Below are 18,253 nucleotides of genomic sequence, written 5' to 3' on the forward strand. Positions count from 1 at the left end.
CATATCTTTATGTTCCTGAAGATGGCAATGTGACATTGCCGAAATATAGAAGTTATTCATTAAAGTTGCCTTTAATTAATATACTTTATATGCGTTGTTAATTCCGTAAACTAATTACCAGTTATGTATGACCAACATATAAGCCTTGCTACTAGAATCAAATTTATTCAGTTGACTTCCTACCATACCAGCTTTGTTGATTCTGTTGTCTATTTCCATATTTAATTCACCATCTTCACTAAAAATCGTGCCTAAGTAGCTGAAATGTTTTACTTGTTCCACAGGATCTCCATTCACAATACAGTTGACATTTTCAATGCTTCTGCCTATTTTCATTATCATTGTCTTATTATTGCTGACCTTCATACCATATTTATCACAACAGTTATTAAATTTAGTCAGGGAATCTTGCAGACTTGTAGCGGATTTATTTAGAAGTATAACATCATCCGCATAAAGCAAGCACTAACATTAACATCTCCAATTTTGATATCAGGTTTAATACCACTTTTCTTCATATGTAATCCATATTAATAATGAATAACAGAGGGAATAATGTACATCCTTGTCTGACACCAGATTTAACATTAAATCATCTTCCTGTACTTCCTTCAATTCTAACTGCTGCCTTACAACTCAAATAAAGACAAAGTATTGCTTGATATAATGATCCACTGACACCATACAACTGTAGCATTTTGAATAGTTTCTATCTTGGCACCTTGTCATATGCCTTTTCCAAATCGACAAACTTAAATACAGATCTCTGTTATATTCCCATGATTTCTCAACTATTTGTCGTAAAGTGAAGATCTGATCCTGACAGCCTCTATTTGGCCTGCATCCAGCTTGTTCTTCACCAGGCTTTTCTTCCGCAATTCTTCTCAACCGTTTCTCAAGTATTCTTGTATAAATCTTACCAGGAACACTCAGTAGGGAAATACCTCTAATTCTCACATTCAGTTATATTTCCCTTTTTATATATGGGTACTATGAGACCTCTACTCCAATCATCTGGAATTCGCCCTTCTGCCCAGGCCCTCTGAACTATGCAGTGTAGCCACTGTACGACTTTTGTACTCCATACTTGAGCATTTCTGGTCGAATATCATTTACTCTAGCTGCCTTTCCACATTTCAGACTTTGGATGGCTTTTTCTACTTCAAGCATGGATATGTATTCCTGATTGCATGCCTGGTGAGTGTTTTTTTTTTTTTTTTTTTTTTTATCACTGTGCTATCATCACTGCTAGTTTCATTTAGCAATTTTTCGAAGTAATTACTCCATACTTCAAGGATATCTTTTTCTCCAGTTTTCATATCACCTTTATCATCTCTAATTCCTTTAACAGCACTCTTCCCCCCCCCCCGTTTCTGAGCTTCTTCAACAGCCTCCAGAATATCTTGCCACTTCTTGATATTTATTTTCTATGTTCTTACCAAAGTGTTACATTGCTTTTGTTTAGCTAGTTTTACACAGTGTTTAGCTTTCTTACATTTATCTCTGTATTCTCTAAGAGCACATGCTGACTTATTTGATAGGAACTTTTGATATGCTTTTTTCTTTTCCTCCACTGCCTCTTTAACTTCCTGTGTCCACCAAGGAGTTCTGATTTTTCTATCCTTGCAGCAACCTCACCACATGCCTCTCTTGCTGAATCAATCAGGGTTTTCTTCAAAGCTTGACACTGAATCTACAAGATTTGATTCCTGTTCTCAAACTCTTTCATTTTTACTTGAATAATTTTTGTATATTTTAGTCTACAGTTCACATCTGAGAGCTGCTCAACTTTTATTCGCTTTAAAACTTTCTTACATGTTATTCTTTCCAATATGAAATTCAATTTTATCCTGCTTAAGACTAAATGGCGATCACTTCCGATTTCAAATCCTCTGTACGCTCTAGTGTCCTGCACCAGAGAGAAAACATCACTATCAACAATAATATAGTCAAGGAGACTTTTCTTATTCCTTGCCTCTTCTCTCCATGTGAATTTGTGCACATTTTTATGTTGGAACATGGTGTTAATAATAACCAGTCCATGTCCTGAGCAGAAATCCAACAAGTATTTGCCATTATTATTAGCTTTGCTCTTTTCTCCAAATTTTCCCAAAATATTTTTGTATCTCTGACAATCATTTCCTACTCTGCTATTTAGATCCCCAACAAGGACCAACTTTTCATTTTTCATTGTGTCAGCTGCTTTTTCTAAAGCCTCAAAAAATTCCTCCACTTCTACTTTAAAAAACCTTCTGTGGGACCATAGGCACAAATAAGTCTCATTGTCCAGTTCCCCATTCTGATATTTGCCCAAATCACTCTACTTGAAATTGCCTGCCATTCAAGAAGATTAGCCTCGTATTTAGTGTTAAATACTATGGCTACTCCTTTTCCTTGATTGTCATTGCATGAATGTAACATTTTGTATTTATTGCTAAGAAAGAGCTCACCAGTTTTGGTCTTTTTTTTTTGTTTCAGTCACCCCTATTATGTCGATTTGGTACTTATCTAATACCTCAGCTAGTTCCATTTCTTTGCCATTCAGGCTTCTTATGTTGATAGTACCGATCTTCAATTCTGGTGATATCGAGTTGGGGTGTGTTTTAGGATTTGTTCCAGTAGCTGACTTTTCGCTTTTCACTCTGGTTCCCTGGCGAAAACGGAGGCCTTGTTGTTTTCGCCAGGGAAATTAACCACAATATTAAATCATGTTGTACCATCATTTAATATTGTGGTTTAAGCCAATAAGAATACAATTTGGTCAGCTAAATCCCAAATTGCCAGCCCATCCTCGTTCGTTCAGTATCCAGTTAGATACCTAACAGGGTGCATCACGAGAAGGTGAGGATTGGTCATTATGTCAGAAGCCCTGGTCAATTCTCCACATTCCTTTAAAGGCTACGCGGAGGTCTCCTCTCAGTTATACAGCTTTGACCCTTATACACCCCTGCTATATCCATCAGGACAAAAATGTTTACTGCATCAAATATTATATAATTGTTGAAGCTAATTTTTTATTGAATATTTGATATCAAAATATAGCAAATAAGCCTCGATTTGCATGGTTTCCTTTACACAGTCCTTTTCTGCACATGGTAGAGAAAACACTTTTAGGCAAAGCAGCACAATCACTTAACTTTAATTTCCTAATTTGAAGTTTTAATTTCAAAACTATCACAAATGAAGTGCACTTTTAAAATTATTTTTAATAAAAAAAAATAGAAAAAATTATTTTTAACTGGAATGTAGTATGTGGGGCAAATAGAGTCCAAATATCAAACAGAAATTTATTCAAGAAAAGAATTATGTCACTGATTAGGAAATATAAAAAAGGGCAGTAATGTCAAAATTGACTATAAAATCATCTTTGTAGAGCATTATGTTTTTAATTTTGTTTATGAAGTGTTGTGTGTTCTTTATATAGAAGGGGTAAAATGACCTATCAAATCCTTGAGTGTTGATGTTAATTTCTTGATTAGGTAATAATTAGGACTATCTATACCTTGAACTATTGGCCAAAGAAGAAAGCCATGCTTGTGAATTTTAGGATTTTCATAATTCTGGGATAGCAGGCATAATGTGGTAACAGTGTCTGATGGCTAACAGACATAAGTAATTTGACAGTTCTCTTCTTAATCCTGTTAGTTGGATTATAGTTCACAAGTCGATAAGTGCTGCTATCAGACTAATTGATTCATTTGATGAAGGTATTTTTATTATTCAAAACATTACAGGTTTCAAAATGAATCAGCTTTTTATCAGCTATTTTGCTTGGAAGAAATGTGATGCCTCTTTCAATGTGATATATAACATAGAGTTTATTTACAGTTTTTTTAAGTAATTGTTGTTCCTGCAAAGTTTATGCCTTTATTAAGTAACAAAACTTCACGGTCATTTTGGGTATGGCTAGATAGGTTGATCTAGTATATGGTTCATCGCTTTTCATCTCTCTCTCTCTCTCTCTCTCTTATTTATGGTTGGTGCTGCTATGGTGACATGTTGGAAGAGAGATATCCTGATTGGTTAAATCTGTATGATTGCATTCAAAGTTTGCCATTGTTTTAATATATGAAATTTGGCTATAAGTTTTACTTTATTACATTCCAGAATGTGTTTAGCTGGGTTATCAGTGATCCTTTCAAGCATTCCAAATATCAGGATTCATACAACTAAGAGTTCAGATTTCAAATTTATAATTTGATTCTGGGACACTGCTAGGTTTTTTTCAGGCTTTTTGAATTTGCTCCCTAAGTATTACTTTCTCTGTGCAGGCACAGATTTGAAGTACTTTGGCCAAAGTACATTTCTTTTTCAGCTTGGTGCACTTAGGAATAAGATTGCTATCTCTCCACTGCATTAATAAAAAAGCCAGCCAGCTGATCAAAAGCGAAACACTTATCTTTAGCTTCTTGTAATGATTGCATCACTTATGAGTTAGAACTCCATGGATTATCAGAATCCTTTCTTTCATAGTTACACAGTGATCAGCATTCGTTATTAAAAAATAATGTAAACAACTACTGTGTTATAGTAAAACTTCAGTTTCATATAAACTGAAATAATCACTGACATTTCAACCTTCATATAAAAGTAATCATCTGGAGTATACACACATATATACAAAGAAACAAGCTATGTTACAATCTACATAGTATGCAAAAGTCAAACTAATTTAGTCAAGTATCAATCCAACAGAAAAAACAGACATTTATCCAGCCTATACCTAAAAAAAGGAGATAAAGGCCATTATTATGTTTAATGGAATGAATACGCCCAGAGGAACAATAAAATACAAGTTTATTGGATCCTATATTTTGTCTCTGTCACAGAGACATTGTCAGGAATACAATCTTAAAATTGTAAAAAAAAGCACATAAAAACACTCAAAACAATAAGTGAAAAAAAATTAGACTAAAAGCCTAAAATGATATTAGGGATGCCCTCTATGGGTGCTATAGACTAGCCTTAACTGTTGAAAGAGAGGACTAAGAATTAAAGTTACCATATTTATTAAGATTAGGTTGGTTTAACAAATCTGCTCCTGATTATAAGAAAAGTATTTCAAATTTATATTTGTTACTGATTCTGTATTTGATTCTGTGCAAGATATCCAAACATTAGTCAGCTAGACCAGACTGACCATAGTTGTGGTGGCAGATGTTGTTGGATAAGAGAGAGAAAATCTATCGTCCCACTGCTCTGACCTCAGTACTTTCAAAAATGATGGAGAGGTTACCAACAACCAGGTCCTTCACTACATGCAGACTCATCAATTACTTAGAGATCACCAATATGGATTCTGCCATTCTTGTTTTACAGCTGACCTCCTCACTAACTTCAGTCACCTTTGGATACAGACTGTGAAAAGCTATAGAGGAAACCAATGTTGTTGCTCTTGATATTTCAAAGGCATTCAATTGTGTCTGGTGTCCAGGCATCCAAAACAAGCTACTATCTTATGGATTGCAATCATCAAGTGCATATCATATGCACTTGATGATTGGATGATGAATGGCTTCCTTTAGTCAGATTTCTCTATCAATACTGCAGTACCCCAGGTTTCTGTACTTTCACAACACTCTTCCTCCTTTATGTCAATGGAGTTTTCTCTATCTGACTTCAAATCCTATTCAGTTTTGCAGATGATTGAACTCTTCATTCCTCTTCCCCATTCGAGAAGCCCTAGTACTCAGATGATAGAAGCCTCAAGATTTTCCTTAAATAATGATCTCAACATCCTGAAATGGGGTGAAGACAACTCAGTAAATTTCAGTGCCATAAAAATTCAGGCCTGCCTTATTACCCATAAAAAAGATCCTATTTCACTCCCATTCTTGATAATGTTCCAATTTCCTTCAAAGATCAACTTCCTCTTCTTGGGCTGACTGTCAAATCCAGTTTATCCTAGCACAAACATACTGCATTCATAATCTCGTCAGCCTCTAAAAAACTTGGCATTCTTTTCCATTCAAAACATTACTTCTCTCCTGCTCAACTCTTACCATTTCATAAGTCTCAGATAAAACCAACCTTGGAATACATTCCAACAAAGGGAGGGTTTAGATGCTGGTGCATCTAAACCCTCCCTAATAATTCTTGATGTACAAAAGAGGGTGATCAGCTTAATGGGCAATCCTTCCCTCACAGACTCCCTTCAGTCATTTTCCCATAGGCAGTCTGTTTCTGCATTGTTTTTTTTCTATAGGTACTAACTGCTCCTCTGAATTAATCACTAGCATTCCTACACTTTATCATTTCACGCTCATTGCTATCCACCAAATATCTAATTTCACTGGACATATTCCTCATCTCATTTCTCATTCTGATTTTCCAGTTCTTCAAATCTTGAAGAACAAGTGGATCCAGATGAGAAATGAAACAGAAAGATGGATTTCCAATTCACTTCTAGTCTCGTTCACTTTCATTCTGTCATTCATACTTTCATTTTCACAATCATACTCATGCTCGTTTTAGCTCATTTATACTTTCTTTCTGTCCTGCAATCGCACTTGCCTCTGTTCCATCATTTGTACTGTCTTGCTCTGTTGCAACCACACTTACTTTAGTTCTGTCATTCCATTTTCGTTCATTCTTGCTTTTGTTCATTTGTACTATCTTTCTCTCCTGAAATCACACTCACTTTAGTTCTGTTATTTATACTATCTTTCATAACTGCAATGACACTTATTTTTATTCCATTATTTGTACTGTCTTTTGCATCCATAATTACGTTTGCTCATATGAGGTTAGTCATGTTTGCATCCACTGATACCTTTCCAATGTCCATTCATTGTCATTCATTACAAGCTAAAAATTTTTGTAAACATGCAATTAATAACTCACTATGCAGTTAAGCTATCAAAAATAAATGAAATTTTATCAAAATGCATAAAATATAACTAATTAGAGGGCTACAAATTTCCTGCTTGCAGTCCTCTAGAGGCCACAACATACTGTATAAGTTTTTCAAGCCCACAGACATACCACAATACTTGTGGAATTTCATTTTACTGATGTACTAAATCATCAAAAACAATATTATGTAGAATGACTTTTAATGGGATTATATTGATCAAGTGCATACAATAAACAACTATGTTATACCAGCTAGTTTCACCAACTAAGGCTGTTGGCATCTTTAGGGTACATAACTGATGTAAGACACTAAAAAGTAAAAAACTGTTACAAACTATAATCAACCAATTCCAATTATATTAAACAAAGAACAGAGCACGTACAATACATGCATAGAGTGTGCATGATCTCACTTGTTGTTATTTAGGAACGTTCTATAGTTGGCACTGTAATTCAGTTCTGGCGAGTTGAGAGATCTAATAAGGGTCTTCCAGATCACGGGTATGCATGTATTGTACGCGCTCTGTTCTTTGTTTAATATAATTGGAATCAGCTGATTATAGTTTGTAACAGTTTTTTACTTTTTAGTGCCTTACATCAGTTATGTAACCTGAAGATGCCAACAGCCTTAGTTGGTGAAACTAGCTGGTATAACATAGTTGTTTATTGTATGCACTTGATCAATACAATCCCATTAAAAGTCATTCCAGAGCTTTTTGGTCAAGAAAATTAAACGTTTTTTAACAATATTGTGTGTTTTACTGTAAAAAAATAAGGTAACTACCTATATGTAGAATGGAAATTAAAATTTATAATTTAAATTTAAATTTTTGAATCGCAAGGCCTGGTTAATCTGTAATAACCTAGTTAATCTGTAATAACCTAGTTAATCTGCAAGTTACCACAGTTTGAAAAATTCTTAAATGAAACAAATATTGAAGAGGAATGCAATCAGGAATATATGTGTGTACACTGCTATACATATATACATGAACACACACACACAGGCACACAATTTTTTAAATATCAATCTCACACACAAGAGGTTGCAGAAATTTTGTTTCTTCTATAATCAGAAGAGATCATGGGAGTTTCTCAAGTGTTTGAACTAATATTTTCAAGAAAGGGTTGAATAACAGTGATGCTGTTTCTCTTCCCTATAGAATTTCTTTTCCATTCTTAGTTATTTTGTGCTATCTATTATACAGCAAAGTAAGGCTCCCTTCCCTCCAACAAATTCTACACCATTTTATTTCCAATTTTTCTATATGATTTTATTCCAACCTGGTCTATTATCTGTTAAGACTCCAATACTGCTGACCCTTATATTTTGGGATTCTTAGGCACATATAACTGCACAGATCTACCTAGACCTTCCTGTGAATATTTTTTCTGCCATCCTGGCATCAAACACCCATTTTGTTAACCTTTCCTCTCTCATTCTGTTTAAGTGACATATCACCACTGTTAACTCTGCATACATTCCTGAATCTAGCAATGTCACATTTCATCCTAATATCTTCATTTCTTGTGATTTTGCAGTGGTGCCATCTGTTCATTCCCTTATTTTTCTCAGGCCTGTCATATCTGTAGTACCTAGTTCTTGATCAACTGTTGTATTTCTATCCCTTCTCAGATCCATATGTTAACACGTTCGCTGCCAACTACGAGTATATTCGTAGTTCGTATATGAGCTTCACAAGCCAACTACGAGTATACTCGTATGTCGGTTTAACGACCTCCTATGCCAGACACAAGTTATCCCTTAGTATAATTACCTTAATTTTGGACCCTTGGATTCTGAATAAAGCGGAGAGCATGTCTGGAGGCTTGGAAGAAGGGAAATAATTTCAACTAAAATATAGTTTATTATATATGTGCCTCAGAAGCCAACTACAAATATACTCTTATGTTGATTACCAACCTCCTATGCCAAGCGAGAGTTAATCCGTAGTATAACTACGGATTAACTTAATTAACTACTACTACGAATCATGGAGATGATTCGTAGTAGAGGTTCGATGTAATAGTTGAGACAGTTGTAGGTGTCCTCCTGCGATGAGTCTTCGGACTCCTTGGAGGTGTCACGAATAATAATAATAATAATAACAACAACAACACATAATTTATAAATCAATTTAAAACTAATAAAATCAATAAAAATAAAAACCAATCAATAAAATAAAAAAGCATTCAGTAAAATAAAAAACAATTTATTCAAATTAAGAATGGTACATTTTAAAACAATTTTCCACGCACAATGGTGGTTTTTCCTGGCAAACAGGACAATAATAACGTGTTTCGCATCGATGTTTGTATCGTATAAAGACACGGCATGGCATTGTCGGGCGTTTCTTTTTTCCTGTTGGTGGTAAAATTTCCAAATAATGAAAATCCCGATTCCTCCTGATATTCTCTGATGCTGTAAGCTCATCCATTCCAACAAAAATTGAGATAAATTGATCTCTAAATTTTAATGCACTCATTGCATTTCCAGTAATCATGTTATAAAATTTATGTGCATTTTAAATATATACCTCAAAAATGCGTATTGTCAATTTCTTTGGCCATCTAATTGTCTTTCGTAAGGTGGAATAGTATGAAAGCATTTGATCAGAAAGATCGGTGCCTGACATGCCCAAATTATAATCCCTAACGATATTTGGTTTTAATTGAAATTTACCATTCTGATTTTGCGCTTCAACCATTTCAAATTTGCGCATATTTGAAATGGAAAGAACTTCCCTCTTATCCTTCCATTTGCTGACTACGACAGGACCTCTTCTTTGCCAGACAAATTCCCCTTTCTTTAGTTTCTTCTGAATAACATCTGGTGGATTGTTTTTCCTATTATTTCTCAGCATTCCACACACGTACGTTTTTCTGTCGGTAAGCAATTCTGTCAGAGTTACAGAATTATAAAAATTGTCCGTATGCAATGCATAACCCGTCTAAATATTCTTCCATCAAGTGGAATACAGCATCGTATGTGTGACCCATTTTCGCTAAAGAGGATTCAGATTTTCCCGTATAAATTTTTATTTTTATCACTAATCCATTCGATTTGCACAGTTCATAGAATTTCACGCCTTATGTTTTTTTTTTTTTTATGTATTGCCGAAACGCCAGTCTACCACGCCACAACACCATTGACTCATCAATACATAAGTTTCTGTCTGGTGTGTAGCTATTTCGCATTACGCTATTAAAATGATCTAGGACTGGTCTTAATTTGTGCAATTTATCATTAGCTGCTTGGGAATTATCTGCAAAATGCAAATGATGCAATAAAATTTGAAATCGATTTTGGCTCATTTTAGAGTGCCAAAATGGCAAATTGTAAAGTTGATTTGTACTCCAATAATGTTCAATAGACAGTAAATTACAAGGACCCATATGAAGTAAAAGTCCAAGAAATAATTTCATTTCAGGTATGTCTGTTGCTTTCCAGATTGAAATTCTTCGATTTTTTTTGATCTGCGCTCGGCTTTGCTCAACATTTTGTAAAGCATATAAATTGGTTTGTTCTACTAAAATTTTGAGAAAATCTTCAGAAAAGTTCAACTAACCTTTTGATACTGAAATTTCTAGTGTCAATTTTAAAACCTGCAGTTTCAACAAAGTCAAATTGTGGGGGCTCTTGTTCTGAATTTTCCCAATAAGTAGATGTTGATGTATTTGGTTGGATGTTAACATCTTCAAAAGTTTCTTCATCATCTGAGTCACTGCTAGAGTCGTTTGTAGGATCATCTTCGGAATCAGAACCAAATATTTCACGAAATTCACCATCGCTCATATTAGCATAAGCTTCTACTTCTATATCAGTAAGTTTTCTTTTACTAGCCATGGCAAAATTGAAGGTTCTTAGAGACCAGAAACTAAAACTAAACTAGACGCAATGACACCGTCGTCAGCACATGTAATATATAGGTGGAAGTAATACGAGATTACTCGTAGTTGGCCTATTAAAAAAAATTCTGTCTGATAAACCAGCTATGAGATTACTCGTAGTGACCTTGAAGATGAGGGTGATATAAGATTACTCGTAGTTGGCGTATGAAACAAAATTCTGTCTGATAAGCTGACTACAAGATTACTCATAGTGACCTTGAAGACGCGAAAGCACTTGGCGTGTGGGAACAAACTAGGCCTGAGTAGCGTGGCAGCAAACGTGTTAAACTGCGTCCTTGCATACTGCTATATTAGTATTTTGGCTAATTTTTCTCTTACTCCATTTAAATTTATTCATCTGGCTCTCCATCTCATCAGCTTTATTTATTCTATCATCTTTTTCCACCAGGTTGCTCAAGGGTCAAAGCCAAATAACTGGAAAGAGATTGCCACATTACCTTTTAAGGAATGCAGAGAACCTGACTGGGGCTCCTGACCTAACATCAAATCCACCGGGTATTGAATGAACGACAATGGGCTGGCAATTTTGGACTAAGCTGACTTATGTACTATATTGGCTGAAACCCCAAATGCATATGATGGTACAACATGAGATTTTATGCAGGTTGGACATTGCATTTCCCCCCCCCCCCACTTCCAGTTAAAAACAAAAATAAACTAGATTACAATAAAACCGTAACCATTCCATGCATTAAAGGGATATCAGATAAAATAAACAGAATATTACAGAAATACAACCTTAATGCCACCTTTAAACCTTCTGTGAAATTAAAGAACTTATTCAACTCATTGAAGGATTCACTTCCTCTGCTCGCCCACCCTGGAATATACCATATTCATTGCACCTGTAATTTGCCCTATATAGGTAAAACAGGACACACAATTCCTATCTGAAAAAAAAAGGAACATAAATGGCACATTAAATTTAATAACTATGGTAAAGCCTTTCTGAACATATCCTGAATACTTTACATAGAAGTGACTGAAAGGGCACCTGTTGTTTACATTACACAAAAACATAGTATGAGTGTAAATTTAAGGAAGCCTGTGAAATTCTTATCAACCACCCCAAATCTTAACAATAATGGTGGTCTAAAAATCCCAAGAACATGGATGGCACATATTCTACCCACATAACCTTTTGGTCTAAGAGTTAATTATAATTAGGACTGTGGTAATCTAGGATCTTTGCTCTAATATAATAAATACTCATGTTAAATTATTGATTAGGCCACCAATTTTGCTGCCTTAAAACTATTTATATGAATTTGTTCTCTGATGATGTTATAAACAGAATATAGCTTTGAAGTAGTTTTTTTTTTTTTTTTTTCACTAGAGGTCAGGCCAGTAGAATAACGGTTGATCAAAATCATTGTCTCTTTGGCATGCTGTTTGAAATGTAATATAGCTTGTTTCTGTACATATGCGTATACTTCAGATGATGGCCTTAATATGAAGATCAAAATGTCAGGAAATCAATGTAATGGGTGTAATTGCCATAACTTGTCTAAAATGAATGCTGATCACTGTGTAACACTAAAGGAAAGGGCACCAGGCATATAGAAATGTTTTGGGAAAATTTTGAAAAAAACAGGCAAGGCTAATAATAATGGCAAGTATCTGCTGAATTTCTGACGAGCATATGGACTAGTCATTACTAACACTGTATTCCAACATACAGATGTGCACAATTCACAGGCACAGAAGACACAAGAAATAAGAAGACTAACTGATTGATGGTAATATATTCATGCTGCTTCAGAGAGTGTACAGAGGACTTGCAAGTGATCACCATTTAGTCTTGAGCAAGAAAAAATTTAATTTCATATTGAAAAGAGTATGTAAGAAAGTTTTAAAATGAAAGTTCAGCAGCTTTCATGTGCAAACTGTAAACTAAAATACATAAACATTACTCAAAAAAAATAATAAATTAAAGAGTTTGAACACAGAAACCAAACCTTGGAGAGTGATTGGCAAACTCTGAAGAAAACATTGATTGATTCAGCTAGGGAGACATGTTGTTAAGTTGTCTGCAAGAATAAAAAAATAACCATGATGGACACAAGAAGTTAAAGAAGCAGTCCTGGAAAAGAAAAAAGCATAACGAAAGTTGCTGGCAAATAAGGCAGCAGATGCCCTAAAAGAATGCAGAGAAAAATGTAAGTGTGCTATGCTATGTGTGAAAGCATACAAAAGTCATGGGAAGACTTTGCAAAGAACATAGAAAATAAATATCAGGAAGGTGGCAAAATATTTTGGAGGCTATCGAAAAAGCTTAGAAGGAATCAGAAATGATAAAGGCAACACGAAAACTGGAGATAATGATATCCTTGATGTATGGAGTAATCACTTGGAAAGAATGTTGAATAAAATGAGAAGTGACAGAACAGTAATAGAGTATATATATATCAATACTTGAGGTAGAAAAAAACTGTCAAAAACTTGAAATGTAGAAAGGTAGCTGGAGTAGGTGATACTCAACCAAATATGAAGGTATAAAAGTTTTGAGTGGCTACACTGCATAATTCAGCGGGCCTTGTCAGAAGGTCAAATTTCAGATGATTGGAGTAGAGCTCTCATAGTACCTTAAAAAGGGGAATAAAGCTGAATGTGAGAATTACATAGGAATTTCTCTACTAAGTAGAGAAATTCCTGTAATTCCTCAGGTAAAATTTATGCAAACATACGTGGAAAAGAGGCTGAGAAAAATTGTAGAAGAGAAACTTGGAGAAAAATAAGCTAGATTCAGACCAAAGCGGTTCAGATTTTCACTTTATAACAATTAATAGAGAAATCATAGGAGTATGACAAATATCTGTTCTTAAGTTCTTCGGATCTAGAAAAGTTTTTCAAAACACTAGTTATATGGGACAAATCGAACATCATATAGGGAATATGCAGTCAATATTTAAGTTAAGTCAGCAGTTAGAATTGAAAAAAATATAGGAATATTTGATGTAAAATCAGGTGTAAGAAAAATATGCACATTATCTCCACTTTTATCATCATCTATATGGATCACATTATGAAAGAAAGTGGCATTAAACCTGATATTAGAATTGAAGATATCAAGCTTAGCTCTTTGCAGATAATGCTGTATGCCTAATCATCTAGCACAAGTCTCTGGAATTGTCTAACTAAATTGAATAACAGCTGTAATAAATTTGGTATGAAAATCAGCAATAAAAAAGAGTAAAATTATGAAAATAGGCAGGAACATAGAAAACCTCAGCTGCATTCATTCATTCATTCATTTTAAATGGAGAGCCTATAGAACAAGCAAATTATCTCAGCTATTTAAGCACAGGTTTTAATGAAGATGGCAAGTTAAATCTGGAAAGCCATTTGAATTAATTTATATGGAATAAGAGAGAAATTAGCAAAAACACTAAACTAGCAATATATAAGACAGTGTTCAAACCAGTTATGGATCAGAGAGTTGGGTTAGAAATAAAGCACTTCATCAAAGATTAGAGACCATGGATATGAAAGTTCTTAGAAAAATTAGGGGCCTGAACTGGCATCAATGGCAGAATCATATTAAAAATGAAGATATCAGAAAGAACGTGACACTAATAGCATTGAAGAATGTGTAAGCAGAGCTAATCTAAGAAGGTATGGCCACCTAATTAGAATGGGTGAGGAAAGGTTAGCAAAACAGGTGTTTGATGCCAAGATGGCAGGAAAAAGACCCAGATGAAGACCAAGGTCAAGCTGGATTGATTCAGTCAGAAGTGCCTTAGAAGAACGAAATGTTAAATATGACAATATTGGAATGATGAAAAGGTAACAGACTGATTTAGAGGAAAATACTGATAGGAGATTAATAATAAGACAAAGTTAATCAGGGTTGTGTAATGTCTGCATGACTGTTTAGTATAGTCATAGATTGGATTATGAAAACAGTTATAGATGCAAGAAGAGGAATTAAATGAAATAAAAGCATAATCTTCACAGTTAGAAGATTATGCTGATGACATAGTTTTGATATCATCAAAATACAACAATATACAAACAATATCAAAAGACTTGTATAAAACAGCTGAAATGGTTGGTCTTAAAATAAATATGACTAAAACAAAAGAGTACTTAAACTAAACAGCAAAAATGCCACGAAGAGATCAAAATCAATCAGATGCTATAGAAGAAGTTAAGAATTTTATATACTTGGGAGTAAATGTAAATAATGAAGATGGAACTGACAGGTATATATGAAAAAGACTGACAAAAGCTAATATTGCTTTCCAGAAATGTAATATATGGAAATCTTCAAAGTACCATAAAAAAAAAAAAAATTAAAAATATCTTCAATAGCAATGTCATGGCTATATTATTATATAGATCAGAGACATGGAAGATGACAAAAAAAAAGCTAAATTAAAGTATACATAAAATATTAAAAATATTTTGACCACAACATAAACAAATGATGACTTATCTAAGCTGACTGCACAAAAAAAGCATCATTAATGAAATAAAAAAAATGGAGATGGAAATGGATTGGACACATACTAAGAATGGACAGCAGAGAGATTCCTAAAGTAGCTTTGACATGGATCTCAGAAGGAAAACAGAAAAGAGGGGCACCTAAATTAACTTGGCAAAGAATGATAGAAAAGGAAAGAAGATAGGCTGGCTGGAGAGAAGCTGAACTAGTGGTTCAGGACAGAGGTATCTGGAAGAAACTGATCTTGACCTTATGTGATATGAGGCACGAAGAGGATAAGTAAGCAAGCAATAATGTAGTGCTGTCATAATAGCCTGATATATACTCTCATTGGTGACCAATGAGAGTATATATCAGGAAATTGATGATGTTTTTTCCCCCATATATTTATAATTTTCTATATAAATAAATCATTAAATTTTTTATATTATATTCTTTGCACTTAAGGCTGGTGACCAAAATTAACTCATGCAGTACAGGGTTGATTTTGAAGTTTGCAAACTTTACCCTCTGTTCCTGTGAAATATAGGTCTTCAACTTTTTGTGCAGTGGGGCTAAAAAAAATATATCCCTTTTAGAGATCACAAGTAGGATTATGTTCAATAAAAAGATTTTAAATATTTCTGGCCCTGTTATAATATTTGTTATAAACAATATATCAATGAATTACTCTGAATAAATGATAAACCATACCTCTTGAAAGAAGTTTTCTGAATTTTTGTGTAGCAATTAACTGTTGATCTGTATTATTTGTATAAAGATCTGCTACCATCTCTGATGTAATAACAGCCTGCAATTAAAACAAAAATATATAAGTATATGAAAAAGTAATATATATATATATATATATATATATATAGTCAAGCATTCTAGAAGAATAAAATTACCTCATGTACACAAAGATAATGAACTTCCTGATTGGCAGGTAAATTTCAAGTAATATGATATGGACATATTTCAAAATAGGGAATTGAAAATGAAATTTTGTACCTATGGTCCCACAGAAGGGTCTACTACAGAATAAGTAGAAGAATTTTTTTTGAGTCATTAAAGAAGGCTACTGACTAAGAAAAAGACATTTAAATCTCCAAGGCGCTTGGAGATTTAAATAGCAGAGATGAAAATGAATCCTAGTTGTAATACAAATATTTGAGCAAAATTTGAAAAAATGGGGCAAAGATAATAATAATGGTAAGTACTTGGTGGAGTTCTGTTCAGGAGTTGGACTAATTATTATTAAAATGTTACAACATAAGGATGTGCCAAATTTATATGGAGAAGAGAAACAAGAAATAATGCAAGTCTCGTTATGTTATTGTTGATAGAAATATTTTTTTGCTGGTTCAGTAAAAAAACATAGTATAAAGGGGATTTTGAAATAGGAAGTGTTCAACATTTAATTTGGCACAAGGCAAAAAATGAAGTGCACATTAAAAGAAAAATATATAAAAGTTTCAAAAAGAATCTAAGTTCAAGCAGTTCTCAGAAGTGAACTGTAGACTTTAAAAAAATAATAAAATAACATAAAATAATAATAATAATAAAATCTTGGAGACTCAGCAGCACACTGAGGAGGAAAAAAAAAAACACACAAAAAAAAAAACAAAGTATGTCAGAAAGGCAAGCAGTGAAGTTGTCTACAAGGATAGAAAAATCAGCACTGTGTGGTGGACTCAGGAAGTTAAAGGAGCAGTCAAAGAAAAGAAAAATGCATATTGCAAATTTGAAGCAAGTCAGCAAAGACAATGAGAGAAAATACACATAAAACTGCAAGAAAGCAAAGCAGTGTATAAAAGTAGCTAAATAACAATCATGTGAGTAGGGTAAGAATACAGCAAAATAATGTGGAAAGCAGAAAAATGTTCCAGAAGCTATTGAGAAAGCTTAGAAATGAAAACATGTAAGGGAATCAGAGATAATAAAGGTGACGTTAAAAAAGCATGAAAATAAAGATATTCTAGATGTTTGGATCGAGTCATATGAAAGATTAAAATGAAACAGTAGGTGACAGAATGGTGGTAGAAAATATATTTGAGTGAAATGCAGTCAGGATTACATACTGAAACTTGAGATAGAAAATGCCATAAAAAAAAAAAAATAATAATAATAAAAAACTCAAATGCAAAATGCAGCTGGAAAAGATGATAACAGACCAGAAATGTACAAATATGAAGGCATAAATCTAAGACCTGTTCAAAAGTTCCAGACGGATGGAGCAGAGCTCTCATAGTAGTGATCTATGGAAGAGAGAATAAAACTGATGTGAAAATTACAGAGGAATTTTCATACTCAATGTTCTAGGTAAAATTAATGCAAGCATATACTTGAGAAGATAATAAGCATATGATAAAATGCCAAGAAACGGGATATTATCTCAAGCAATAAACTTTTTTTTTATCTGATCTGATCCTGTGGCTTCCTCTCTTAGAGAGGATTGCAGCTAATTACTAGGGAGATAATGACGCAAGGTGGTTTCCCATTGCCTTCTTTGCTGTATTTTTTTATGACTGTACCCTGTGTGTTCATGGGTCCGGTTGCCTGCTTGCAGGATGAAAAACCCCAGATAAACTGGCGGGAAAAAACCCTGCTGTCAACGCCCAAGACAGGCTAATTTGGCTATGGCTGAGGAAGATCCTTAAGCTCCTTATGTCGTTGACGGGAATCGAACCTAGAACACACCTTCCCCAGGCATATGGTTGCGAAGTGCAAAGCCACTAGACTAACCGTGCGGACAAAAGTTTATATCATCATCAATTCGAGGGGGGTGAACAGGATATGATACTACTACATGAAAAATTTACATCATTACTAACTTCCTATCTACAATTTTCCTCCAAATCAATCTGTTACCTGTCAAGACTCCGACATTATCAGACCTTACATTTCTATCTCCCAAGGCACTTTTTACCATATCGATCCACCTATATCTTGGTCTTCCTCTAGGTCTTTTTCCTGCCAACCTGGCAAAGAACACTTGGTTTGCTAATCTTTCTTCTCCCAGTCTGTTTAAGCTAACACTTGCTAACCAAGTGTTAGCTC

General features: G+C 34.1%; 1 protein-coding gene across 1 annotated transcript in view; it reads right to left on the minus strand.

Moving 5' to 3' along the window:
• Kap-alpha1 (karyopherin alpha1) overlaps positions 1-18,253 on the minus strand; it is a 252,644-nt gene that overhangs the window by 164,052 nt on the left and 70,339 nt on the right. The window contains exon 4 of the mRNA XM_090409589.1: positions 15,908-16,004. Coding sequence (XP_090265715.1) covers positions 15,908-16,004 — 97 coding nt within the window. The remainder of the gene's footprint in view (positions 1-15,907; positions 16,005-18,253) is intronic.

This window comes from Typopeltis vanoorti, chromosome 19 (genome assembly GCF_054136105.1).
Source record: "Typopeltis vanoorti isolate ZY-2024b chromosome 19, IOZ_Tvanoo_1.0, whole genome shotgun sequence".
Classification (NCBI taxonomy): domain Eukaryota; kingdom Metazoa; phylum Arthropoda; class Arachnida; order Uropygi; family Thelyphonidae; genus Typopeltis; species Typopeltis vanoorti.